The sequence below is a fragment of the Limanda limanda genome, chromosome 22 (assembly GCF_963576545.1).
Source record: "Limanda limanda chromosome 22, fLimLim1.1, whole genome shotgun sequence".
Lineage (NCBI taxonomy): Eukaryota > Metazoa > Chordata > Actinopteri > Pleuronectiformes > Pleuronectidae > Limanda > Limanda limanda.
This window is the reverse complement of record NC_083657.1, coordinates 5,806,723-5,834,675: the sequence shown is the minus strand read 5'-3', so window position 1 is coordinate 5,834,675 and position 27,953 is coordinate 5,806,723. Positions and strand designations below refer to the sequence as shown.

The 27,953-nt window shown below is 42.5% G+C and overlaps 2 protein-coding genes and 1 long non-coding RNA gene across 3 annotated transcripts; 1 reads left to right on the top strand and 2 right to left on the bottom strand.

The window, feature by feature from the left end:
• The first annotated feature begins 101 nt into the window (after positions 1–101).
• slc7a7 (solute carrier family 7 member 7) lies at positions 102–7,125 on the top strand. Its single transcript, XM_061066310.1, has 9 exons — positions 102–692; positions 3,506–3,631; positions 3,757–3,901; positions 5,121–5,244; positions 5,339–5,442; positions 5,547–5,643; positions 5,752–5,901; positions 6,083–6,266; positions 6,381–7,125. Exons 1-9 carry the CDS (start codon positions 200–202, stop codon positions 6,452–6,454), a joined length of 1,497 nt encoding a protein of 498 aa, XP_060922293.1. The 5' UTR covers positions 102–199; the 3' UTR covers positions 6,455–7,125.
• A 109-nt stretch (positions 7,126–7,234) lies between these two features.
• Positions 7,235–11,618, bottom strand: oxa1l (OXA1L mitochondrial inner membrane protein). Its single transcript, XM_061066309.1, has 11 exons — positions 11,508–11,618; positions 10,317–10,451; positions 10,103–10,234; positions 9,716–10,016; positions 9,420–9,563; positions 9,239–9,324; positions 8,867–9,031; positions 8,645–8,749; positions 8,383–8,545; positions 8,151–8,231; positions 7,235–7,489 (listed from the first exon to the last, which is right to left on the bottom strand). The coding sequence occupies exons 1-11, from the start codon at positions 11,616–11,618 to the stop codon at positions 7,368–7,370; spliced, it is 1,545 nt and encodes a 514-aa protein (XP_060922292.1). The 3' UTR covers positions 7,235–7,367.
• Positions 11,619–17,461: 5,843 nt separating this feature from the next.
• LOC132996167 (uncharacterized) lies at positions 17,462–18,601 on the bottom strand. Its single transcript, XR_009677071.1, has 4 exons — positions 18,533–18,601; positions 18,416–18,453; positions 18,290–18,330; positions 17,462–18,197 (listed from the first exon to the last, which is right to left on the bottom strand). It is a non-coding gene; the product is annotated as an uncharacterized LOC132996167 (long non-coding RNA).
• Positions 18,602–27,953: the final 9,352 nt, after the last annotated feature.

Here is a 27,953-nt window from a genome sequence, read left to right as displayed (position 1 = left end):
ATGCAACGAGTCTCCGTGGTAACCGCATCGCTGACCTGACCGTGTGTTTCTGCTTCCACAGATGGCCGGGAGGTGATGAGCGATAACTGAGAGATCACTTGTCCCCATCGAGAAGGAAAAGCTCTTCGTTTGTGACTCAATCGGCAGAGAACAGATCCAGACTTTTAAACTTGATTAATAAACTGCTGAAACACGAACAATGGCGTCCTACTCCCCCGCCCCAACACAAGAGGAGACGAATGGCGACATCCCGTCTGAGAAGTCCAATCCCCCGGGAGAGTCCATGAAGCTGAAGAAGGAGATCTCCCTCCTGAACGGGGTCTGCCTGATCGTGGGCAACATGATCGGCTCGGGGATCTTCGTCTCGCCCAAGGGCGTCCTCATCCACAGCGCTTCCTACGGCCTCTCGCTGGTGGTGTGGACCGTTGGCGGGATCTTCTCCGTGTTCGGTGCCCTGTGCTACGCCGAGCTGGGGACCACCATCACCAAGTCGGGGGCCTCCTACGCCTACATCCTGGAGGCCTTCGGGGGCTTCATGGCCTTCATCCGCCTGTGGACGTCGCTGCTCATCATCGAGCCGACCAGCCAGGCCGTCATCGCCATCACGTTCTCCAACTACATGGTGCAGCCCATCTTCCCCACCTGTATAGCTCCGTACCTGGCCAACAGGATGCTGGCGGCTGCATGTATATGTAAGTACACATCTGGAGAGTGTTTGTGCTTGTGTGTGACAGAGAGACAAAAGATGATGAATCCGTGACACATACAGTCAGTGATGATCTGTCAAGGCCACTGTAGGTGTCACATCTTAGACAAAGCACGTGAGCGTTAGAGACGTAGAGAAGTGAAACACTGTGACACAACAGATGAAGTCAGCAGGTCTGCGGAACAAAGAGTCGCTGATATCAGATGAAACAGGGAAGTGAGTAACCTAGAAACTTAGGAGAAGCTATTTTAATTACTTCAGATTTAGAAATCCCAGCATTTTGTCATATGGGAACTTTAAACAGATGTTTTTCTGATCTGGAAACTCTCCATGCGTGTAGCGGCAAGATTACAGCCCAAAGCAGTTTGAACAGGAGGCCACTGGGAAAGAGCTAAACTTACAAAGTGAATAAATCAAACTAACAAGAACCTCAGCCCGACTCAAGTGAAATGCCAACACTTAGGCAACCAGTCGCTGAGGCAAAAGGCCAAAGGCAGACAGAGAGCTTAATGAAGCAATAACTCATGTGCACGATAAAAGAAAATATTGTTATCCTCCTCACTGCAGGGACACTGGGACCTGAGAGGCAAACTGACAGCTCAGCACAGGAGCCACAGTTTAAACCCAAGTAAACTCCACCTCCAGTCAGTGAAGGTCTCCCTTAAAGAAAAGCTTTTACTTCCCAGGGAATGCTGTGCGCTGTAGTTCCCCCAATTCTAATCGGATATGGTGGAGATTAGAATAAGATTGTGTTCATGCCAATATTGTTAAAAGTGAATTTTCATCCTCCTGTCTTTTTCTCTTAGTTCAATGTAGAACTTCCCACTGAGCGTTAAGAGAAGATGGTTCAATTTGTACAGAAGCTCAGTAAAAATGATCAGATGCACAGTAAACTATTTGACTTTTATTAAATCCAAACTATAAGTCAGGTAATCAAATTTTAAACAGTTTATGAGTATGTCTCAATATAATTACAATCTAATAATCCTGACTTTATAAATCTGGACTTAACCTGTTATGGTGTATTTCATTATAATATAAATATGACAGATTTAAGTAAAAATTGGTTTATTAATTATCTTATAATTTTTGACACATTAACTCATAATTATAACTTAGCATCTCACAACTGTAAAGTCAAAAATGGAAGAAATAACCTTGACTTGGAAACTGTACCAGTTACTCTGTCATGATTGTAATTTTGACTTAATGAGTCGAAATATTTTGCGTTTTGAAGTTAAAGGAATGCAAAAGTATTTTTAAAGTACTGAATACTTACTCTCTCCATTACATTCAAACTGTATGACATCCGGCGCCCAGGTCTCACATTCTCACGTGAGGTCACAGCCAGAGAGCAAGTGAAGCAGTTTTCTAAAGATCTCCATTTCACTGCACATCTGGACCGTGTTTGACCTCCGCCGCCCGTCAGCGAGCCTCCTCCACCCGATCCCACACCTCCCACCCTTCTATCCTTTCACTGTCAACACACCACGCCTCTACTTCTGTGTGGCAGCGTCCCCCTCTCCGCTGCCCGTCGCCGGACGCCTCCGTCTGAGCCCTCGCGGACTGTTGTGTTTGAAGAGGCGTCCTGCCGGGAAGGGGCTTGTTATGATCCTCCACCTGTCAATGAGGTGGAAGACGATAGTGTTGTGATTCACCTCCCTTCACTGCGGCTGCCGCGGTGATGGAATCCTGTGTGCGTCTTTTCTCTAAACGTCTGGGTGGTGTGTGGAGGTCTGTGTGGACTGGGAAGTGCAGACAGGGGCTTTGCAGGTGAGGTTGTTTGATCAGGAACCACAAGACTCCAGGAGACAGGAGGAGGATTTAAACAAAAACTAGAATGGCTGAGTGGAGCCCAGACCTCCACGAAGGCCCCTCTCATTCAATCAAGCAGCAAACTTCAAACACTCGTAAATATCAGTCCTCTAAATCAAGATCCAAAGAATGCTTCTCTGAGGGATCACTTCTGATAATGCACCATATTGTCTGGATTCACGCCAAAATGTCATGGTTTCTTCCGTCACCCGCCCTTTATCCTTCCACTAAGTTGTGCGAATAACCATCAAGTAGTTTTTGTCTAGTCTTGTTCACAAACGAGTAAACACACAGTGCTGAAAACTCCTTAAACTCTACTTTCTAGAGAAATATGATCGAACAATCCCAGTATGATTTAGAGATATGAGCCGCCAACCTGAGCCTTCACTATCTCCCTAGTTATGAACTGCAGCAAGGGAATCATGCGCTGACCAGAGGTTAGGGTTAGGGTTAGGGTTAGGGTTAGGTTTAAGGCAGATAAGCACGACAACATGTTTTCCAAGTTCACCAGAGATGCTCCAAGTGAAGGAGGGAGAGCAGTTTTCCTATCAGCTGCTCAGACTGTTGGTCAATAAGTGGACATGGTCACACATCACCTCAATACACAAGGTCATCAGATTAGCGCTGGTTTCACAACTGTCGCTAAAATCCCAAGTCTCGCTTCCTTGGGTGTACCTGCTTGTGCGTGTGTGTGTGTGTGTGTGTGTGTGTGCGTCTGTGTGTGTGAAGTTGTATGTGCTGCACTCAGCTGTTTCCTCGTCTGAAAAACAACAGGCCAGTTTGCTTGAGTCAGCAACAGCGTTTCCTTAAATCAGCCCAACTCTTCCCCGGACACACGCTGGCACACATTCAGTTCACACAGCAACCGTTTGTTCTCTATGTATACGTGTGTGTGTGTGTGTGTGTGTGTGTGTGTGTGTGTGAGAGAGAGAGAGAGTAATGAATGCACATTTGTATCTATGAGCTGTGTTTCCTCTCCCTCAGGTTTGCTGACCTTTGTGAACTGTGCCTATGTGAAGTGGGGCACCCGGGTCCAGGACTTCTTCACCTACGCCAAAGTCATCGCTCTGATCGCCGTCATCATCACCGGCTTGGTGAAGCTCGGACAAGGTGCTGACCCTCAATCCCCCCCCCGATACCCGACACTGCAATTTTAACACAACTAAAACAAATACCTAGATGGCATCGATCTCGATAATGCGAATTAAAGGGATTCCGTTTTTTTGATTTTCCAGGTTACACTCAGAACTTCGAGGATCTTTTCTACGGCTCGTCTAAGGACCCGGGGGACATCGCCCTGGCTCTGTACTCGGCCCTGTTCTCCTACTCCGGATGGGACACCCTCAACTTTGTCACAGAGGAGATTAAAAACCCAGAGAGGTGAGGACGGCAGGAGATAACTGCACATATTATATAGACATAAACCTGCATCCAGACAAATTATGACGGACTTCATTAATTGTTCATTTCCAGTTAGTGATAGCTACTCGTGGTGCTGCAGGGTGAAGCTTTAGGAATTAGCTTAGCACCTATTGTAACACTGTAATTAAGGTTATTCATTTCAAACGTGGGCTCACATTTTGATCATCATCCTCTCAGTACCAGTGGTGGGAAGTAACGCAATACAAATACTTCGTTCCTGTACTTAAGTAGATTTTTCACATATCTGTACTTTACTTGAGTATTTATTTCCTGACGACTTTTTACTTGTTACATTTGAACACAAATTTCTGTACTTTCTACTTCTTACATTCTCAAAACTGACTCGTTACTTGAGCACCTCTCTCTCTCTCTCTCTCTCTCTCTCTCTCTCTCTCTCTCTCTCTCTCTCTCTCTCTCACGCTCACTCGCTGCCCCCCGATTGATATTACACATTCGATCACGTTCGATCATATCAACTTTAAATGACGTCATAGGCCTACTATAAAAAGCACTTTGCATTTTTAATTTCGGTACTTGTACTTTTACTTTTGATACTTAAGTACATGTCAACACCAGATACTTTTGATACTGAAGTACTTTTAATATGAGCTACTTTAAGACTTTTACTCAAGTCATTTTCTGACGGGTGACTTTTACTTTCACCGGAGTCACTTTCAGGTAAGATATATGTACTTTTACTCAAGTAGGGCTTTCAAGTACTTTGTACACCACTGCTCAGTACTGCTTCATGTAAAAAATGACACATAGCCTACTGATTATAAATGAATATGAAAAGCTGCAGGTTGTGATTTGATCATCGCCTGTTGCATCTGTTAAGTAGGAAACGATAATTACAACAGAGTCTCAGCCGTTCTAAACATCAGGTTTAAGCCGATCGCTGGGATTGACAGCTGATCAAATGAGGGCGGACGACACACGTGATTGGATCACAAGCCTCTCCCAGAGTTCCCAGGCAGATTAACTGACAAACACCCCCCTCACCACCACCACCACCACCACCACCACGACCACGACCCTTATCCCAGCATTCCCCATCCTTCCCTCAACCACAGGGTCCATCGCCTCCTGACGTGGGGACTCCATCCCGTCACCGCTCTCATATTCAACACTCTCATCTGCTCTGCTTCCCCCTGGTGTTTCTGTGTGTGAATTACAGGAACCTGCCACTGGCCATCGCCATCTCCATGCCCGTAGTGACTGTGATCTACATTCTGACCAATGTGGCGTACTACACCGTCCTCCCCATGAACGCCATCTTAGACAGTGATGCTGTAGCTGTGGTGAGTGCCTGTGCTACTTCAGCTTTATACTTTATACCATCCTTCAGCTCAGGTGCGGCTTTTCATCTAAGATTCTCCCCTCGTTCCCCTCCAGACGTTTGCAGACCAGGTGTTTGGCGTGATGAACTGGACCATTCCCCTCGCCGTGGCTTTTTCCTGCTTCGGAGGACTCAACGCCTCCATCCTGGCCTCGTCCAGGTGAGAGAATCGGCGACATTTGAATGTTTCGGGCCCCCGCTCATCGTGTCCATCAGAGTCACTCATCTCCATCCCGCCTGTTGCATCTCTTTTGTCTTTGAAAGGTTGTTCTTCGTGGGCTCCAGAGAGGGCCACCTCCCCGACTACCTGTGCATGATCCACGTCCACCGTTACACACCCGTCCCTGCGCTGCTCTTCAATGTTAGTCGACCTTCACCATCCATTCATCCTCCATTGCCTAAATGTCTTTTTTCACATTCATCCCCGCGTCTCTCTGTCTGACTTACTGTTTCTCCCACGTCTCTGCAGGGCGTCATGGCTCTTATATACTTGTGTGTAGAAGACGTCTTCAGGTTGATCAACTACTACAGCTTCAGCTACTGGTTCTTTGTGGGTCTGTCCATTCTGGGGCAGCTGTACCTGCGCTGGAAGCAGCCGGACAGAGAGAGACCACTGAAGGTAAATCCGGTTGAACTTTTGCTGCAGCCACTGGTGCAGACTTGGAAATTTAGGTTTTCCACATCAATACCAATGTCAATGTACTACCCAACCCACCAGGCTCTAGCATGGTACCTATTTCTTTGTCCTATCTGACGTGGTGATCATCCTCTCCACTCTCCCTTCTCTCTCCCTCCCACAGCTCAGTCTCTTCTTCCCCATCGTCTTCTGCCTCCTCACCGTCTTCCTCGTGGTCGTGCCGCTCTACAGCGACACCATCAACTCCCTGATTGGAATCGGCATCGCCCTCTCGGGAGTGCCCGTCTACTTCCTCTGCATCAAGACTCCCGCCACTAAGAGGCCAATGTGGGTGCGGCGCTTCATCGGTAAGAGACCCGCAGGATTCTCTCATTTTATCCGACTGAATCCAGCTGTTTTCAGGTTGTCAACAGACGCAACAAGCTGCTCTAACCTTTCTCTCTCGTCTCGGCCTCTTTCAGCTAAATCTGGCCTGGTGATCCAGAAGGTTTGCTTCTCTGTTCTGACTGAAATGGACATTGACAAGGAAGAGTAGACGTTTTGGTTTCAACATGCAGCCGCAGACCGACCACGCACAAACAGAGGCTCGACTCGAACTCATCCTGGCCGGTCAACTGCCGCCGCTCGGCCTCGACTGAAGAACACTTGGGTCTGAGCTGGACCCAGCTCTCCGACCTGTCAATCATCACCCTGTAATATGTTTAATGAATGAAGGCTCCAGGTGCTTGAAGGCAGGATTTCACTCTTAACTGACTTGACTGATTTCAGAAAGAACAATTAAATGTACCTCTGAAGAAATCACCTTCCGGTTTCTGTAACAGAACAGTCGATAATTATTTAATTGACATATCGAGACAAGTGTTTTGTGTGAAGACACATACAGGCGACACCTTTCTGATCATAGGGGAAGGTGACAAATATGGTTTTAATTGTTTGAGCGGACGGGAGATGATCTTCGAAACTGACAGTAAGGGTGACCATTGAAACATCCTTGGTTTTATAATTATTATCACATAAGAAAAGAAAGGACTTATATAGATTAGAATAAGCTTCACATTCAAAGTGGAGGATAAAGTATATATATATCATATAAAGTGTTATACACAGTCACCTGCGAGGTCTAGTGAAGTAAAGGGCTATTTTTACACAAAGTAACTCAGTATTTTCTTGGGCTGTTAAATGTAATTTTGAGACAGTTGAGCTGAAAACATGTATTTATAATAAAATTACTTGTTGACAAAACAACAGACTCATTTTTTGAATTCCTCGCGTGTGCATGTTCTTGAATATAAAGACAACGTTCACGCCACAGTGGTTGTTTCAAGACAGATTTGACATTTTAATTAGCATTATACATACACTGTCTCAACCTGTCCCAATTCAATCCATAAATATTTACAATGCGTTTGTCGTAGATTTAAAACTTTAAAGCTACGAGGAAGTCTGATTTATCCAATAGTGTCCTTCCATGGTCTGTCTTTGTCCTGAGCTTGCTTGTCTTTTGTTGATGCTGCGGCCATGGGAGGCGTCTGCTGCACAGGATTGTGGGTAAAAGTCTGCCTCAGTGGACCTGTGATGGAAATGGACAGAAAGACTTAGATGATAAACTGAAGGAAATACGTGTCTATGCTCTGCTGTGCTACGTAAAATCACAGAAACTATCTTTGAGAAAAAGTTATTTAATGTGAACTTTGACTTTTCAGACAATGTCCACCCACTGACAAGGAGGAGACGGCCACCAGGGGGCAATCTAGACACTTGGGCTTCACTTTTCTATCAGTAAATACAGTCTGTGCTTTCACTGCACATGAAAGTGAAAGAGTGAAGAGGAAGAACAATGCTAACAGCTCCATCTGGCCGTCATGATGTGTAGGTACATTTTATAAATCCTGATGGAGTGTCATTGTTCAGTCTCTGTTACCAAGAGTGAGCCCTCGTTGACTTTATACACGTGACAACATGAAAGGTTCCAATTGTCCAATAATAAATTAAACCATACCTAAGATGGAATCTAAAAAATGTTTACCTGATGTGAATTAATCTACATTTCATCTTCTCAAATAACTAATTCATTGTCTGTTCTATAAAAAAGGCAACAATAAGTGCAATATACTTCATTTAACACTTAATTTGAGACCATGTAAGAAAGATATACATATTTGAGAAAGAGGAAAACAAACACTAATCTAAACAAAGGTATAAAGCCGCTCAAACTAGTTGGGGGTTCTGACCTTTAGCAGCAAGGTCAAGGTGATTTTTGATCCTCCTCTCCCTCTCTTCCAGCTGCTGAGCCAGCTGAGCATTCTTCCAGCCTGGAAAAAAACAGAGTCACAATATAAACAGAATCATCAGTGTTTCAATTCCCTGGCTTTTTAAAAAACAAATCAAACACTGGATGCCTTTCTGGTGTAACATTACTGTCAAAACCCAACACATCATTGTCTGCATGTCTGTAACACCCACCCTTCTTCATGGTCGAGAAGAATCCTTCATTTTGGGGCATAGCAGACTCTGGGTGTTTGACCTTCTCTGGGATCCTCAGTTTATCTCTGACCAGTGGGTGTCTGAGCAGAGCCACTTGACCCAGGGAGAAGCAGTTAGAGGTCAGCCAGTATGTGAACACCGCCTGAAGTCCAGAAAAGAAGACTTTTACTGTTAGAAAGTGTCTTTTTGTTATAATGTGAACAGTTACAAAAGATGGTGAGTGAGTGAACGACTGACTGACCGTGGGGAAGTTGATAGTGAGAGGGAGGATGACGAAAGGCATGATCCTGAACACAGTCTTCATGGCTCTCAGATTGGGGTTGTCAACACCAGACTCGGCTCCTAACTGAAAGAGAGAAAACAACACATTTATTATAAAGGAAAAGATCATTTACATCATTAAGTTTATACAATGATCATAACAGGTTCATGGTGTTTAAATGTGACGTTTGTGTTGCCTCACCTCCAGGATGAAGAACATGGTTCCAGTAACGACTACAGGTAGAATGTAAAAAGGATCTGCTGCCGTCAGGTCTGTGAACCAGAGCATACCTCCCGTCTGCAAGCTGGGCACCGGCAGGTAAGCCATCTTCCTCAGTGCGATGAAGAACGAGACGAAGATTGGTGCCTGAGGGAACAGAGAGATAAGTGATTTGTCTTGATCATCAAAAACACTGGCAGCTAAATGTCACATGAATCCCTTTGAATTCTCCACCAAACACACTAGAGTAGAAATCAGTTCCCCTAAATATGTTCGATATTTCCAATAGGATCCAGGGACTATTCTACAAACAGACTGGGATGAAAACCTCCTCCCTGGTGGAGACAAACTGACCTGCACCAGGGGAACCAGTAAGCCACGCAGAGGATTCACATCATGCTTCTTCTGGAACATGTTCAGGTCTGTGTAGGCTTTGGCAACTGCAGCATAAAAACAATAGCAAAGACAACTTGATCAGATTGGGAACACACACACACATACTGTACACACAAACAAGAGAAGAATTTAAGTTTACATTCAAATTTGTTTCCACTCTGTTTGGCCTCCGACATCCTGGCGGTGAGTTTGGACATTTCAGGCATTACGTTATTCAGCTTGGCCGCCTCCCTCTGGCCCTTCACGATGACTGGGAACACAGCCATACGAGCCAGAACGGTTCCTGTTTGGGATTCATCGAAGCAGGAAGAGGAGGAAGAGAAGGAAAAAGGGCGCAGGATATTATATCAAAAGCTGATACAATCTACCTTGACTATTTCCCAGGAATGTCAGATTAATGATATGTTAAACCTTTTTGTTGAGCACCGTGCTTACCTACAACAATAGCCCCCCACCAGGGCAAACCCAGATCCAAGTGCATGAACTCTAAAAGGTTCTGGATCAGTCCCACAGGTGTGTGAGCAGCCAGGCCCAGCTCTGCTAAGGTGGAATCTGCGGTCGCAACGTGCAGGACCTCCACTGCGGTGGGAGCAGCATCTGCCACATACTCGAGGAGTGGCTGCGTTAAAACAGGGGTGGGGTCAGTGGACACGTGCTCAAGGGACAAATCCAAGACGGGAGTAGAAATGGCGCTTTCTGCTACTGGTACGGCCATGGAAAGGGATTCAATTGGAATCTGAAAATATTAATGAAGACCAAATAACTGAATTAATAAGTGTTCAGGTCTGAGACAGATGATATAATTCCAGATGTGGTCTCCACCTGTTCAGCGATTGGCTGTCCGAAGATGGGGGTGGGGTCAGCGGGCAGAGAGACAGGGGTGGACTCCAGGATCGGAGAACTGTAAGGAGCTTCCACCACTGGAGCCGCCACTGATCCATCCTCAGGTGGGATCTGGAAAGATTCAAATGCACATTGAGTATCAGTCTAGTAAGAATGTTGGCTGGACTACAGCAGCTTGTGTACGACCAATCACCTGTGAGCTGTTGTGTCTGACTGTCACGGCGTTCACCCAGAGGAACTTCCCCCGTTGTCTGCAGCCCAGCAGGGTCCTGGTGGTCTCGGTACGACACTCGATCACCGTGTGCAGGTGGGACCTCTGGAGCAGCCGCTGTGTGGGAGCCCGAGGGTCAGAGTCAGTGGGGTCGACACTTCACACAATAAAACTACAACCTGATGAAAAATACTGAGGTTGTTACTGTGTCAAATATCTGATGCAAAGCTAATCGAACTCAAAAAAGAAACGGTTGAAATTGGGATTTGTAAGCCCAGAGAAGGGAAAGTTACAGACTGACACTACATCTTGTACAAACTTCATAGTTTACTTTATATATGCACAACACTAATTTATGAAGATGCAGGAGTCAGCACTTTTCAATGTGCCCTAAGAAATGTTATGTACACATTTACTTGTCAGCACAGTGACTCCGAAAATTTAATTATTATTATTATCAAATACTATGTTTAGAACTATACGCTAACAATCCACTGCAGTGTAAACATTGCTATTGCTATCTTTATGTAGGAGATTAAAATGTATATATATTTTTCTCGTTGGGGCTTTTGCGTGTATATAAATGTGTAGTGTTGCAATTTATCTGAATAATCATCATCATCATATCTTAAAGGTGTGGAGCAGGTTGAAGTTCTCCTTTAGACACAGCGACCTCTAGTGGGAGTTCGGTAATTTACACCAGTCTCAGCAACTGGGTGGCTATTGACTCCTATCTTTATATACTATATATATACTGTATAAATACTACATAGGTGCATCTAGGTAAGGTGTGAACCCCCCTCACCATCATACCACAGCTTAGCTTGTAGCAGAACCACAGCTCCAGTGACTTGAAACCATAATAAATGAAGCACCAACACATTAATGTACTTATCCTCCCCTGGTGATCGCTAGCATGTTTAAACACATATATCTAACCCCCCCACGTTGTTCTGGCTCAAACCCCCGGTGCGGTAACAGTTGTGTTACTGTTGTGTTACTGTTGTGTTACGCTGCTGCTGCTGTCAAAGTCACAGGAGACATGCACCCTCAGCTACCTAGCATGTAGCATGCTAACCCGGCTAGCTTGTTAGCCGCTGGAAGACACTGTTTACGTCGTTATTTCAGAAGCAGGAACCGAGACGCAGACGTGGAACAGCAAAGAGAACCTACGTGGCTCCAGGCGTCGGAGACGGGTCGACTGCCGCGGCTCGGTTTCCCAGTTTGTCTCAGGAAGGTTCTGGCCAGGCAGCCCGGTGTCAGCCCGCTCCTGATGGCCGCCATGTTTGACAGGGAAGAAGGGGGATGACGCGCTACGGCAAGAGAGCGGAGCCAGTTCGTGGCAACGCGCTGCTCGCATGGGCAGTGTTTTGTTTTTTACTTCCAGTTTTTCTTTATTGAAAGAAGAAGAAGAAGAAGAAGAAGAAGAAGAAGAAGAAGAAGAAGAAGAAGAAGAAGAAGAAGAAGAAGAAGAAGAAGAAGAAGAAGAAGAAGAAGAAGAAGAAGAAGAAGAAGATCCAAGCACTCAATAAAATATATCACAATATTAACACATTTTATGTATATTTATTCAAATATATTTTTCAATATTAAGCAAAGGTTTTTTATTAGTCCCGATAATCTCTCAAGATACAATAAATTAATGATTAAACGAATAAAACTTGAACTTTAACAGTGAAATAAAAAATGTAAATTACACGTCACATATTTGTTGCATCAGTTCATCAATAATCTTTTAACAATCCAGTCTGGTCATTTTTTAATCTGAATATTGTAAATTTAAAATTAAACTAACAATGAAGCAACAGAGACAGACAACACAACAGATACAAAAAAAAATGTGTGAAGAACATATACAACTTAAAATGAAATAAAAAATGAATATGATCTTGTTTTCCTCATAGTAGATTAACCCATTAACTTATCTTCTATTACAAAGTGAAAAAATAATTCAGCACTTTAACATAAAAACAACAACCCTGTCTCTCACTTAAACCTAAATGGTTTGAATCTGTTAAATAGATGGAACAACACAGAACGGATTAAAGACTTCCAACAACACAAAATATGCAGTATTAGAGTGTTGATTATACTGTAGTGTGTACTGATAATCACCAATTTGACATGCAGTCATGTAAAATCATGTCATCTTGAACAACATGTATACTTTAACTTATTCTGACACTGGATTCTTGAAAAAAAAAGGGAAACAGCCAGTCAACGGTCTGTCATTCTGTGTTATTCTATGTTTCTTTGCATGTTCTCCTCTGGATTGAGGAGCGGCGTCTGACTCACTCTCCTCCTGTGTGTTTCCAGCCGTGCTTCGCTGTGGATCTGGAGAAGGCGACTCGTTCAGGTTTATCCCGCTCAGGCCCTTCGTCAAAGTCCCCCTCCTCTTCGGTCTTGGGTCAGATTCTCTTTCGATTCTCTTTCTATTCTTTGAGGTGTCCTGTGGGGTTTTCTCTCTGTACTTCGACTCACTGCCTCTTTGGCTTTTCCTATCCCACTCCTCATATCCAGCACCGCTCTCTCCCTGGTTCACTGCCTGCCTCCTCCTGCCTGATTGTCTGATTTTACTACATTCAGCATCTCCTTTATTTTGTTTCTCTCTGAAACATTTCTCCTCTGGTCCATCACCTAATCTTCTCTCATCCTCTGAAACTTCTCCAAAGTGACCCTTGGCTGAGGATCTTCTTTTCCATTGTGTAGTTTCATCACCTCTTCTCCTCCGTTTCTCTTCTCTCTCCTTTTTCCATTGCTTCAGTCTTTCGTGCCATCTGCTGAACCTTCCCAGTTTAGACCCCCGGGTGTCACGTTTTCTATCACCAGCACGTCCTTTGTTGTCTTTTTCCATCCTCTCATCCTCTCTCTTTTTGTTCTGACCAGCGTAACCTGTTCCCTGTTTACTTCCCTCATTATCCACGTTGTCCAATCCTTCATCTTTAAGGTGCTTTGCATCCTTTGTTGAGTTGTTTCTCTTTTCTTTTTCATCAATTCCTTCCTTATCTCTACGTTCCTCCACACAAACTTGAGGATAATCAGGGGACCTGTTTCTGGCCTCTTGCTCATGCTTGTGTTCAGGATCTGATCTGGTGGGAATGAAATCTGTCCGTGGTCTCTTCTGAGCAGGTTTCTGTTTTACACGCTTGCAGTTCCGAACATATTCTCTTTTCACAAGTTTGGTTTCTATTGAGAACCGTCCTCTCTTCTCTGCACTGGCATAAGCTTCTGCCTCCTTTCCTCCCTCCTCTTCCTCAACCTTCATGATCTTCATCTTATCTTGCTCATGTTTTTTGGCCTTTTTTGAATCCCACGAGTCCTGTCTTTTCTTGTTACAACCCTTACGATCGGGAACATCTTCTCTTTTTGCAGGCTGACACAATCCATTGGAGTGTGCGCCTGTAACAAAAGTTTAAAATAAAACAATTAACACATTTAAAGCAGAAATCCACGCCACATGAAAGTAAGAATAATAGAAATATCTCACTTTTCTTTTTCTTGTAAAAAAGAAGATGAACACTCTGGGATCTGAAGGGATGAAAGAGAAAAAAGAAAGTTATTTTCATGTTCAGCAAAACGTCTGATGGGAAAGAAAAGGCGAATGAAAACGTACTTCTCAGTATTGCCAGTCTGGAACGGCTGGTTATCAAGCTGTTGATGGAAAGAACAACTAAAAATTAGATGGAAAATAAATAGACAGGTGAATAAGAGTCAAAGTGATCACACTTACCAACGTGACTCTGGCATCGTTGAAGTAGTACCACTTCTCATCATCCTGGGACTTTATCGTTGCTGTGTAATGTCCACCTCTAAGATCACCAAAGTGCTCCACGCACGCATACAGCTCATACGTCTGATTCTGATCACCAGGGGGAAAGAACAGGGTGAGCAGTAGAAAAATGAATGTGCTGTGATAAAATACTACAAAATAAAATACAGACTGTACCTCTGGGATTTGTAGGGAGGAGGGAACAACCACGACCCGGTTGTTTTTGACGTACGACATATTACAGTAGTCAAAGTCAAATCTCTTCAGCAGCAGCGTCAAAACCTCTGGATGATGCTTCATTACACATGTCTGTGTGAAACACGCGTTGTATTGCTGTCATGTTGTTATAGTTCCGCTTGGTGCACATGAATCAGAAACATGGTTTGTCATAACTCACCATAGTAGCATCCGATTTGGTCTCACAGTGGTCACAGTACATCTGGTTTTCTCCGCTGAAATGTGAGGTTCGGAAATACTCCTTGATGCCATCCACCTAATAAAACACATGATCCCGTTACATGCACACGAACACACACACACATTTTTAAAGAGGTTTTAGGGGCCTATGCTGATATTAGGGACTAGCGAAGGGGGGGCCCGAGAAGGAGAATTTTGTGAGAAGTCCTTTGAAACACTCCTGAAGCCCTTATTGATGGACAGAGGGCAAAAGGTTGTTCTAAAAAGTTTTACAACAAATCCAGGAGAGGGCAGTGCAGGGACATTTCTCTGTGGACTCCAGAAGGATGAGACACTACTTACTTGAAGCCAATGGGATATATTATTTATTTATACATGATTTATCAGGTTCTCACCACTCTGAAGTCTTCACTGTCGGAATCGCCCAGTTCAAGAGCAAGATTCCAAAATCTCCCATCTGTGTTATTGTCTTTGTGACAGTCGGAACATGTGATCTTATGCGTCAACTCTCCATGGAAGATCTGAGATCACACAAAAAAACACATATTACTTTACATGTCACTCACGTGTTCCTCTTCAGCATTGGTGGCATGTTTACCTGTGATGCTTCAGAACTGGTCAGAGTTAGAATCTTCTCGAAGTTCTCGGCAGCGTCGTGCTGCTTGTTCACTGAACAGGGAGGAGAGGAAATCAGGAATATATCAATGGGTGGATTTTAAAGTAGAACTCCATGTTAGTTTAGTGAGAACTGATTCAAATGTGGGTTTGGTTCCAAGGCAACATGTTGTTCCCACGTACCTGTGTGGATGCCCAGCTTCTTTCTGATTTTTTTGGTGTATGATGGTCGTTTCAGTAAGTCATTAAACACTTCTCTGAGTTGAGGATCAATACACTTGGGGTTATGAGGGGCGCACCTGAACAGAAATCAGACCCAGAGTCAAAGGCGCACAAAAAGATCATATTGTGAGTTGGACTTTGTAACACACCTTTTCACAGCCTCTCTGAAGTCCTTGGTCATGAACAGCACCTGCAGCACACTGTTCAGGTAACATGTGGCCCCTTGGTTGACCAAGCCATGATACACTATATCAGCTGCTGGGAGGAGAGTCTGATCAAATGCATGTAAAGTACAGGAACGTCTCACACCATGGCTGCAGATAACAGGAAGTGGATCTTACCTGCAGAGGTGGACACACCTTTGGAGAACTGCTGATTTCTGGGCAACAAGCTCATCATCACCCTTTCTCAGTCACATCCACAGTGATGCACAGGGAGCTGCAGTTCAACAATCTTCTGTTCAAAACAACAAATCAATCATTAATAAATAAAAACATGTGCCTACCTTCAGCTGTAAGATTCACACAACCCTGCCTCTGTTTACTATCGACTCACACACACAGTCTCTCTGTCTCCTGCATACACCTCAGAACACTTTCTGTTTCACTGATGCTGTAATGATGTGTTCAGGATCACATGACTTACAAGAAGCTTGAGCATTATGAACGAAACGCCCTTTAGGCCACTGATCATGTAAAACAACTCGAGCTGCCATGAAGCTTATTCAGCATCTGAATCTATTTTTGACACAGTCTACGTGACGCAGTTGTACAACATGAGGAAACAAGAATATATTTTACAGTGATATTGTCAGTCCTGTTTGTGGATCATATATTAAAACATAGTGTATATTCTCATCTACAACACAAGCCGTTAACATCTTGCATATATACAAATTCCTATGGTAACACCATACATGTAGGTTAATGTGAAACTGTTGTTGGAATTTATTTTTAAATGGACTAATTATTGTACTTCATTTTGTTGCAGAGGAAAATCCCTTACTGGGAACCTTGAAGTGTCAAGACCACGTTTTATTTTTTAAGTGTAAGCAACAGAAATTCAAAGCTAAAGCAAATTTAAAGGAATTCGGAAAACACAATATTTAAAAAAAGGATCCTTTATTATCAGTTATTTATGTCCTTATCATTATTATTGTATACAAATTGTATTATTTAAACCCTTCCAGTGACATGAAGTAAACAACAACACAATCCATTCGTTTCAAAGATAATAAAGTCTCAACATACCAAAAGTTTTATTTACGATTGTTAGTGAAGACAGTAGCATTGAAAATTAGACAACGAACTATAAAAATATCTCAACAATGTTTTACATTTGAATTTCCCTCCACAATCTTTTCTCTGAAACAAAATCATACGTTACATTCAGCTTCATTTATTTATTTATCTCTTAAAAAAAGGTCAGAATCAACGTATTGCTTTAAAACATAAACTTTTTCATCAAAGTCAAAAGTGACGTCAGTGACTTCTTCTACTTGATGCTTTCTGTAACCGGCCAATGAAATAAGCAGATTTACACTAATGTTGCTGCCTGATTACTGACAACATGAGGAACACCTTGTGCATCACTACAGTGACGAGCAGTGTTATGATCTCTAATCCCACTCTGAAGTCTGGTTCACATTAGTCATAGTGTATCTTCATCTTTTTTGCTCCTTTTCCTTTTTCTATTCTTATCGATTTCGTCTCGCTAAGTTCTGGAATGCCACTAAATGTTTTCTTGAACTCCTCCTCAATTATCGCCCCGTATGGTATTGTCATGTCCGACCAACCTCCACCCTCCACTACAGCTCTTTCTGTTGGCTGAGAATTCTCCATCTCTTCCACACCTTCACCTCCTTGGTTCTCCCTCAGCTCTTCCGTTCCTGATTGAGAGGGCTCTTTATTTTCTTTAGCTGGTTCCTCTGCACCAACACCTTCATGGACATGGATCGTCTCCTCTGGTCCGTTCTGTCCGCCCTCATCTAACCCTCCCTCATCCTGATCGTCCACACCCTCACTACAGTCAGGCTTGGTTGTGGATCCTTGTGCAGCCTCGTCATTTCCTCCTTTTGGCTCCTTGTCTCCTTTTTTATCCCTCCTCTCATCTTTCTGTTGCTCGCTTCCTTCAAACAACCCGCTGCTGTCTCCCTGCTCACCAGCACCAACTCCTTCCGTGTCCTCTTTATCATCTGTTCTCGTCTTCTCATCAACTGCCTTTTTGTCCACAATGACATCTGGAGGGCTCTGATCACATACAAGTACACTGCCACAGAGGCGGCATTTTGTTGAGGTTTTCTGCCTCTGAGGTCGGTTTATTAGCTCCCGTCTTTCCTTTGCTAACTCCCTCATCATCATCCACGTTGTCCAGTCCAACATGTCCTAGGTGCTTTGCCTCCCTTGGTAAGTTTTTTCTCTTTTCTTGTTTATCAATTCTTTCCTTATCTCTACGTTCATCCACACAAACTTGAGGATAATCACAGGACCTGTGTCTGGCCTCTTTCTCATGCTTGTGTTCAGGATCTGATCTGTTGGGAATGAAACCCGTCTGTGTTGTCTTCAAAACAGGTTTCTGTTTTCCACGCTCACACTTCGGATCATCTTCTCTTTTCACAAGTGGGGTTCCTACTGAGAACAGTTCTCTCTTCTCTGCACTGGCATAAGCTTCTGCCTCCTTTCCTCCCTCCTCTTGCTCAACCTTCATCATCTTCCTCTTATCTCTCTCATGTTTTCTGGCTTCTTTTGAATCCCACGAGTCCTGTCTTTTCTTGTCACAACCCTTACGATCAGGAACATCTCCTCTGTTTGCAGGCTGACAGAATCCATTGGAGTATGCGCCTGGAAAATTGGTTTAAAATAAAACAATTAACAAACACATTTAAACCAGAAATCCACGCCACATGAAAGTAGGAATAATATAAATATCTCACTTTTCTTTTTCTTGTAAAAAAGAAGATGAACACTCTGGGATCTGAAGGGATGAATGAGAAAAAATAAAGTTATGTTCATGTTCAGCAAAACGTCTGATGGGAAAGAAAAGACGAATGAAAACCTACTTCTCAGTATTGCCAGTCTGGAACGGCTGGTTATCAAGCTGTTGTTGGAAAGAACAACTAAAAATTAGATGGAAAATAAATAGACAGCTGAATAAAAGTCAAAGTGATCACTCTTACCAACGTGACTCTGGCATCGTTGAAGTTGTACCACCTCTCATCATCCTGGGACTTTATCGTTGCTGTGTAATGTCCACCTTTAAAATAACCAGAGTTTTCCACGCACGCATACAGCTCATACGTCTGATTCTGATCACCAGAGGAAAGAACAAGGTGAGCAATAGAAAAATGCAGGTGTTGTGATAAAATACTACAAAATAAAATACAGACTGTACCTCTGGAATTTGAAGGGAGGAGGGAACAACCACGACCCGGTTGTTTTTGACATACGACTCGTAACAGTGGTCAGAGTCAAACCTCTGCAGCACTAGCGTCAAAACCTCTGGATGATGCTTCATTACACATGTCTGTGTCAAACACGTGTTGTCATATTGGTATAGTTCCGCTTGGTGCACATGAATCAGAAACATGGTTTGTCATTACTCACCCTAGTAGCATCACATTTGGTCTCACAGTGGTCACAGTACATCTGGTTTTCTCCACTGAAATGTGAGGTTCTGAAATACTCCTTGATGCCATCCACCTGATGAAACACATGAAACCGTGAACTTATACACCTTAATGTTCATAAGAGTAAGAGACCTCTTCTATATCTGCTCTGATATATCGGCAGTTACTTTTAACCTTTGTGGATTGAAATATATTGAGGCTTAATATCGTACAGTTTATTACAAATAACAATTTATAGCAAGTCAGGTTCTCACCACCCTGTAGACGTCACTGTGGGAATCCACCAGTTCAAGAGGAAGATGCCAAAATCTCCCATCTGTGTTATTCTCTTTGCGACAGTTGGAACATGTGATCTTATGCCTCGACTCTCCGTTGAAGATCTGAAAACACAGAAAAAACAAGTGTTACTTTACATGAAACATGTCACTCACGTGTTCATCTTCAGCACTGGTGGCCTGTTTACCTGTGATGCTTCAGAACTGGTCAGATTTAGAATCTTCTCAAAGTACTCGGCAGCGTCACGCTGCTCCAACACTGAACAGGGAGGAGAGGAAATCAGTGTTTGGACAGAAAACACTAATGTCAGGTTTTTCTCAGTGGGTCTTAAATGACTCTATGTTAATACTTCTATGTGCGTGACACAGATCTGAATCACATGATGTTCCTTTAAGATACGTAGATAGGTTGTGTCTGACATTCATTCAGTCACCAACCCAATCTCAATATGTATGATTGACAATATGATAATAAGACAGACATAGAAAACAACATGGGCAAAGAAAAGACACAATTACAACAGTTCAAAACAATATGAGACTGATGCAATGACGCACAGCAACAACAGTGTCAACAAGTGGAAAATCCCATTATAAATGTCAAATGTTCACTTTACACTAAGCAGGAGCACAATGCATGATGGTACATATTGCTCAGTTAATGACCATCATTCGTACACTACTTTTCTTTACGATGCAAACAATGAGATCTCACTAGATAATGGACGATATAGGGATTAGTGAATGGTTTCAGACAAAGGCATAGACGTATATAAAGATGGCCGACATGACTGCTCCCTAAATCTGAAGCCAAAGCATCTTGATCGCCACCTGGTGGCTGGCTGCACTATGGGTCACAAACCCTGCATTCTACATGTTAGTGGATGAGACATGGACCAAACTAAAACGTCAAAGTGCATGTCAAATACATTTTTCTCACTGATGTATTGTTTCTGTAAGTTTTGTTTAAATTAGCTATTTGATGATATAAAAACAGGTTGGATCCCTACTCCACAGACATTGGCTCTGAATGACATCATCAGCACATGATGGAGGTGTTTTGTGGTGAGTGGGAGGAGGTGGAGACATGTCGTCCATCTTTAAACACAGCACCAATCAAAACAGTTTGATCCTTCAACGTCAAGCCTCTATTAAGGTAACATGTTGTTCCACATACCTGAGTGGATGCCCAGCTTCTGTCTGATGTCATAAGTGGATGATGATCGTTTCAGTAACTCATCAAACACTTCTCTGAGTTGAGGATCAATACACTCAGGCTTATGAGGGGCGCACCTGAACAGGAATTAGACCCAGAGTCAAAGATTCACTTATTTAAAATGATCATATTGTGCGTTGGACTTTGTAACACACCTTTTCACAGCCTCTCTGAAGTCCTTGGTCATGAACAGCACCTGCAGCACACTGTTCAGGTAACATCCGGCCCCTTGGTTGACCAAGCCATTACACACTATATCAGCTGCTGGGAGGAGAGTTTGATCAAATGCATTTAAAGTACTGTTCTGACCAGCGTAACCTTTTCCCTGTTTACCTCCCTCATCATCATCCACGTTGTCCAATCTTACATGTCCTAGTTGCTTTGACTCCCTTGGTAAGTTTTTTCCCTTTTCTTTTTTATCATTTCTTTCCTTATCTCTACGTTCATCAACACAAACTTGAGGATAATCACAGGACCTGTGTCTGGCCTCTTTCTCATGCTTGTGTTCAGGAACTGATCTGTTTGGAATGAAACCCGTCTGTGTTGTCTTCAAAACAGGTTTCTGTTTTCCACGCTCACACTTTGGATCATCTTCTCTTTTCATAAGTGGGGTTCCTACTGAGAACAGTTCTCTCTTCTCTGCACTGGCATAAGCGTCTGCCTCCTTTCCTCCCTCCTCTTCCTCAACCTTCATCATCTTCATCTTATCCTGCTCATGTTTTCTGGCCTCTTTTGAATCCCCTGAGTCCTGTCTATTCTTGTTACAACCCTTTCGATTGGGAACATCGCCTCTGTTTGCATGCTGACACAATCCATTGGAGTATGTGCCTTGAAAATTGGTTTAAAATAAAACAATTAACAAACAGATCTAAAGCAGAAATCCACGCCACATGAAAGTAGGAATAATATAAATATCTCACTTTTCTTTTTCTTGTAAAAAAGAAGATGAACACTCTGGGATCTGAAGGGATGAATGAGAGAAAATAAAGTAATTTTCATTTTCAGCAAAACGTCTGATGGGAAAGAAAAGACGAATGAAAACCTACTTCTCAGTATTGCCAGTCTGGAACGGCTGGTTATAAAGCTGTTGATGGAAAGCACAACTAAAAATGAGATGTAAAATAAATACACAGATTAATAAAAGTCAAAGTGATCACTCTTACCAACGTGACGCTGGCATCATTGAAGTCGTACCACCTCTCATCATCCTGGGACTTTATCTTTATCGTTGCTGTGTAATGTCCACCTCTAAAATCACCAAAGTGATCCACACACGCATACAGTTCATACGTCTGATTCTGATCACCAGGGGGAATGAACAGGGTGAGCAGTAGAAAAATGAATGTGTTGTGATAAAATACTACAAAATAAAATACAGACTGTACCTCTGGGATTTGTAGGGAGGAGGGAACAACCACGACCCGATTGTTTTTGACGTACGACATGTTACTGTAGTCAAAGTCAAACCTCTTCAGTAGCAGCGTCAAAACCTCTGGATGATGCTTCATTGCACATGTCTGTGTGAAACACGTGTTGTCATGTTGTTATAGTTCAGCTTGGTGCACATGAATCAGAAACATGGTTTGTCATAACTCACCATAGTAGCATCACATTTGGTCTCACAGTGGTCACAGTACATCTGGTTTTCTCCGCTTAAACATGAGGTTCCGAAATACTCATCGATGCCATCCATCTATTGAAACACATGATATATTTTGTTCTGATATGTCGTCAGATTTTTTTATTTAAAAAAAATCCTCATATGCTTTTAACCTTAATTATAAATAACAATTCATAACAAGTCAGGTTCTCACCACACTGTAGACGTCACTGTGGGAATCCTGCAGTTCAAGAGGAAGATGCCAAAATCTCCCATCTGTGTTATTCTCTTTGCGACAGTTGGAACATGTGATCTTATTCGTCGAATCTCCATGGAAGATCTGAAAACACAGAAAAAACAAGTGTTACTTTACATGAAACTTGAAACTCACGTGTTCATCTTCAGCACTGGTGGCGTGTTTACCTGTGATGCTTCAGAACTGGTCAGATTTAGAATCTTCTCAAAGTACTCTGCAGCATCACGCTGCTCGTACACTGAACAGGGAGGAGAGGAAATCCCATTATAAATGTCAAATGTTCACTTTACACTAACCAGGAGCACAATGCATGATGGTACATATTGCTCAGTTAATGACCATCGTTCGTACACTACTTTTCACGATGCAAACGATGAGATCTCACTAGATAATGGACGATATAGGGATTAGTGAATGGTTTCAGACAAAGGCATAGACGTTTATAAAGATGGCCGTCATGACTGCTCCCTAAATCTGAAGCCAAAGCGTCTTGATCGCCACCTGGTGGCTGGCTGCACTATGGGTCACAAACCCTACATTCTACATGTTAGTGGATGAGATATGGACCAAACTAAATCGTCAAAGTGCATGTAAAATACATTTTCTCACTGATGTATGGTTCCTGTAAGTTTGGTTAAATTGAGCTATTTGATGATATAAAAACAGGTTGGATCACTGCTGCACAGACATTGGCTGTGAATGACATCATCAGCATAAAATGGAGGTGTTTTGTGGCGAGTGGGAGGAGGAGGAGACATGTCGTCCACTTTAAAACACAGCACCAATCAAAACAGTTTAATTCTTCAACGTCAAGCCTCTATTAAGGCAACATGTTGTTCCACATACCTGAGTTGATGCCAAGCTTGTTGGTGATTTTATAGGTGTGTGATGGTCGTTTCAGTAACTCATCAAACACGTCTCTGAGTTGAGGATCAATACACTCTGGGTTACGAGGGGCACACCTGAACAGAAATCACACCCAGAGTCAAAGATGCACTTATTTAAAATTATCATATTGTGAGTTGGACTTTGTAACGCACCTTTCCACAGCCTCTCTAAAGTCGTTGGTCATGAACAGCACCTGCAGCACACTGTTCAGGTAACCTGTGGCCCCTTGGTTGAACAAGCCATGATACACTATATCAGCTGCTGGGAGGAGAGTTTGATCAAATGCATGTAAAGTACAGGAACGTCTCACACCATGGCTGCAGAAAACAGGAAGTGGATCTTACCTGGACTGTTAGGTAGACCAGTGTAAAGCCAGCTCATCATGATCCTTTATCAGTCACTTCCACGCAGATTAACAATCTTCTGTTCAAAACAACAAATCAATCATTAATAAATTAAAACATGTGCCTACCTCCAGCTGTAAGATTCACACAACCCTGCCTCTGTTTACTATCGACTCACACACACAGTCTCTCTGTCTCCTGCATCCACCTCAGAACACTTTCTGTTTCACTGATGCTGGAATGCTGTGTTCAGGATCACATGACTTACAAGAAGCTTGAGTATTTTGAATGAAACGCCCTTTAGGCCACTGATCATGTAAAAACACCCCGAGCTGCCATGAAGCTTCTTAAGCAGCTGAATCTATTTTTGACACAGTCTACGTGACGCAGTTGTTCAACAGGAAGAAACAAGAATATATTTTACAGTGATATTGTCAGTCCTGTTTGTGGATCATATATTAAAACATAGTGTATATCCTCACCTCAACACAAGCCGTTAACATTTTGCAGATATACAAATTCATATAGTAACTCCACACGTGTAGGTAAATGTGAGGAATTGATTTTTAAATGGACTAATTATTGTTCCTCATTTTGTTGCAGAGGAAAATCAACGCCCGTGAACCTTGAAGTGTGAAGACCACGTTTTATTTTTTAAGTGTAAGCAGCAGAAATTCAAAGCTAAAGCAAATTTAAAGGAATTTGGAAAACACAATATTTAAAAACATAATCAGAGATAATGACTCTACTATGAGATTCATCAGTGATGACACTCTGAAAAAAACATTGTATTTTAAGGGTATGGAAATACAATTGAGAACAATAAAACGACATGCAACTATTTTTTATCCACGATTCTTTATTATAATTTTTATTAACATCCTTATCATTATTATTGTATACTTATTTTATTATTTTAATTTAAACCCTTCCAGTGACATGAGGTAAACAACAACACAATCCATTAGTTTCAAAGATAATAAACTCTAAACTTACTGAAAGTTTTATTTACAATTGTCAGTGTAGACAGTAGCATTGAAAATTAGACAACGAACAATACAAATATCTCAACAAAGTTTTACATTTGAATTTCCCTTCACAACCTTTTCTCTGAAACAAAATCATACGTTAAATTCAGCGTCATTTATTTATTTATCTCTAAAAAATGTCAGAATCTACATATTGCTTTAAAACATAAACTTTTTAATCAAAGTCAAAAGTGACGTCAGTGACTTCTTCTACTTGATGCTTTCTGTTACCGGCCAATGAAATAAGCAGATTTACACTAATGTTACTGCCTGATTACTGACAACATGAGGAAAACCTTGTGCATTACTATAGTGACGAGCAGTGTTATGATCTCTAATCCCACTCTGAAGTCTGGTTCACATTACTCATAGTGTATCTTTGTATTTTTTGCTCCTTTTCCAATTTCTATTCTTATCGGTTTCCTCTCGATACTTAGCTGAACGCCACAAGATGTTACAACCACCTCCTTATGAATTATCTCCCCCTTTAGTATTGTCATATCCGACCCACCTCCACCCTCCACTACAGCTCCTTCTGTTGGCTGAGAATTCTCCATCTCTTTCACACCTTCACCTCCTTGGTTCTCCCTCAGCTCTTCCGTTCCTGATTGAGAGGGCTCTTTATTTTCTTTAGCTGGTTCCTCTGCACCCACACCTTCATGGACACCGATCGTCTCCTCTGGTCCGTTCTGTCTGCCCTCATCTAACCCTCCCTCGTCCTGATTGTCCACACCCTCACTACAGTCAGGCTTGGTTGTGGATCCTTGTGCGGCCTCGTCATTTCCTCTTTTTGGCTCCTTGTCTCCTTTTTCCTCCCTCCTCTCATCTTTCTGGCGCTCACTCCGTTCAAACAACCCGCTGCTGCCTCCCTGCTCACCACCACCAACTCCTCCCGTGTCCTCTTTATCATCTGTTCTCGTCTTCTCATCAACTGCCTTTTTGGTTTTCTGGCTCTGAGGTCAGTTTATTAGCTCCTGTCTGTCCTTCGCTATCGTCCACTTCCATCTCCTCTTCCTCTTCATTTTTGTCCGTACTAACAAGATGAAGGTCTAAATCCTCCTGTTCATCTCCCTGATCTTCATCAAGCGTCTGTCTAATATCGTGTGATCTTTCTTTGTCCTGGATCTCTGACCGACTGTCCAGATATTTGGGTTTTTCTAACCTTTCACTACCTCCATCCCTGCCCATCTCTACTTCTCTCACCTCGTCTTTTTCAATAAGACGTTTACGTGATGCATCGCTGTCACTGGCCTCTAGTTTCAAATCCTGATAACTATCTGCTCTCCCTTGTCTAACATCATCTATTTCTGCATTGACGCAGTTCTGATCCTCCACTCTATCTTCAAGCTGAGCTTCTGCAGATATCTGTCTTTTTCTCTTTTTCTCATCCTCCTCTTGTTTTTCATCTGAAGGATAACCACACGTGTGACTGCTCTCCTCATTACCCTCCTGATCATTGAGTGGTTTCCTCTGCATGACACCAGCTCCATTGTCTCCATCGGTGAACACCTCACTGATTTCTTGAATATGAATATCTGCAACATGGACCAGAAAGCAGGATTCGAATGAATTCAAGCTAAGTGCCATCATCCTGATGCACGAGCATAACGAGACAAAAAACAAGGGTCTTACGTTTCTTTTTCCTGTAAAAGAGGAGATACACACTCTGGGAGCTATAGTGGGGGGAAGACATGAAAATAAATAAAGGCCATTTTCAAATACAGTAAAACAAGCAAAACAATGCATTTTTTTCCAGAATCACATGAGGTCCCCGTGACCCTTTGACCCCGAACATTGAAATCTCATCTGTTCATTTTTTTGACCAAGTGACAACTGGTTAAAAAATGGAGTGAAGTTCCCTGGAGGAAGATCTTAAATATCCTGTTCAAGAGGCCAAAAGCATGTTTTGTGAGGCCACCTTGACTCCACAACCCAAAACTGGTAACTGGTAACACCAAATATGTACAGAGGGTATGAAAATAAGAACTTAATCTAACCTCTCAATGATGTCCTTTTGGAACGGCTGGTAATCAAGCTGTTGATGACAAGAATCACAAACATTACACAATGAATTAGAAAAAGGAATAAAACTGAAGTTAATGTTCTTACCAATGTGACGCTGGCATCATCGAAGTAGTACCACTTCTCATTCTCCTGGGACTTTATCGTTGCTGTGTAATGTCCACCTCTAAGATCACCAAAGTGATCCACCCACGCATACAGCTCATACGTCTGATTCTGATCACCAGAGGGAAAGAACAGGGTGAGCAGTAGAAAAATGATTGTTTTGTGATAAAATACTACAAAATAAAATACAGACTGTACCTCTGGGATTCGTAGGGAGGAGGGAACAACCACGACCCGATTGTTTTTGACGTGCGACATTTTACTGTAGTCAAAGTCAAACCTCTTCAGCAGCAGCGTCAAAACCTCTGGATGATGCTTCATTACACATGTCTGTGTGAAACACGTGTTGTATTTCTGTCATGTTGTTATAGTTCCGCTTGCTGCATATGAATCAGAAACATGGTTTGTCATTACTCACCATAGTAGCATCAGATTTGGTGTCACAGTGGTCACAGTACATCTGGTTTTCTCCACTGAAATCGGAGGTTCCGAAATACTCCTTGATGCCATCCACCTAATAAAACACACATTATATTTTAAAAAAATCATCCGTTATTATTTCAATCCTTTTCGGATTGAAATGTATTGAGGCTTAATATCAGACAGATTATTATAAATAACAATTAATAAAAAGAAAATACAACTACTACCAAATAAAAAATGCTTTTTAAGTGTAAAATATAAAATAAATACAAATCCTTTCTGCATGGTTTATTCTGTAAAATAAAGTTTTCATTTTGATAAACATAAATACCGATATGGCAAATATAGGCTGATATTTTTGGCAATACAAAAAATCTGCTCTATTGGTATTTAAGTTATGTTAAGATCTCATCAAGTCTGTATTGAAACACTCTGTTTCCGAAACTTGTGACGCTTTCTCCTTATCCTAACTGGTGATTTGCACAGCAATCAAATTGTCAAAAGCACATTCAGTCTGAGGGAATCCTGCTGTCCTGTTCTCACCACACTGTAGATTTCACTGTGGGAATCCACCAGTTCCAGAGGAAGATGCCAAAATCTCCCATCTGTGTTATTCTCTTTGCGACAGTTGGAACATGTGATCTTATGCGTCGACTCTCCGTGGAAGATCTGAAAACACAGAAAAAACAATTGTTACTTTACATGAAACATGTCACTCACGTGTTCGTCTTCAGCACTGGTGGCGTGTTTACCTGTGATGCGTCAGAACTGGTCAGAGGGAGAATCTTCTCAAAGTACTCGGCAGCGTCACGCT

What these genes read in the sequence shown, in the direction of transcription:
- slc7a7 (XM_061066310.1), top strand. Translation starts at nt 200, where the DNA reads ATGGCGTCCTACTCCCCCGCCCCAACACAAGAGGAGACGAATGGCGAC. An exon ending in GAGATTAAAAACCCAGAGAG is followed by an intron (nt 3,902 to 5,120) that starts GTGAGGACGGCA and finishes TGTGAATTACAG; the next exon opens with GAACCTGCCACTGGCCATCG. An exon ending in ACAGTGATGCTGTAGCTGTG is followed by an intron (nt 5,245 to 5,338) that starts GTGAGTGCCTGT and finishes GTTCCCCTCCAG; the next exon opens with ACGTTTGCAGACCAGGTGTT.
- oxa1l (XM_061066309.1), bottom strand. Translation starts at nt 11,618, where the DNA reads ATGGCGGCCATCAGGAGCGGGCTGACACCGGGCTGCCTGGCCAGAACC. An exon ending in CCATGTTCTTCATCCTGGAG is followed by an intron (nt 8,750 to 8,866) that starts GTGAGGCAACAC and finishes TCTCTCTTTCAG; the next exon opens with TTAGGAGCCGAGTCTGGTGT. An exon ending in CTTCTCGACCATGAAGAAGG is followed by an intron (nt 8,232 to 8,382) that starts GTGGGTGTTACA and finishes GTTTTTTTCCAG; the next exon opens with GCTGGAAGAATGCTCAGCTG.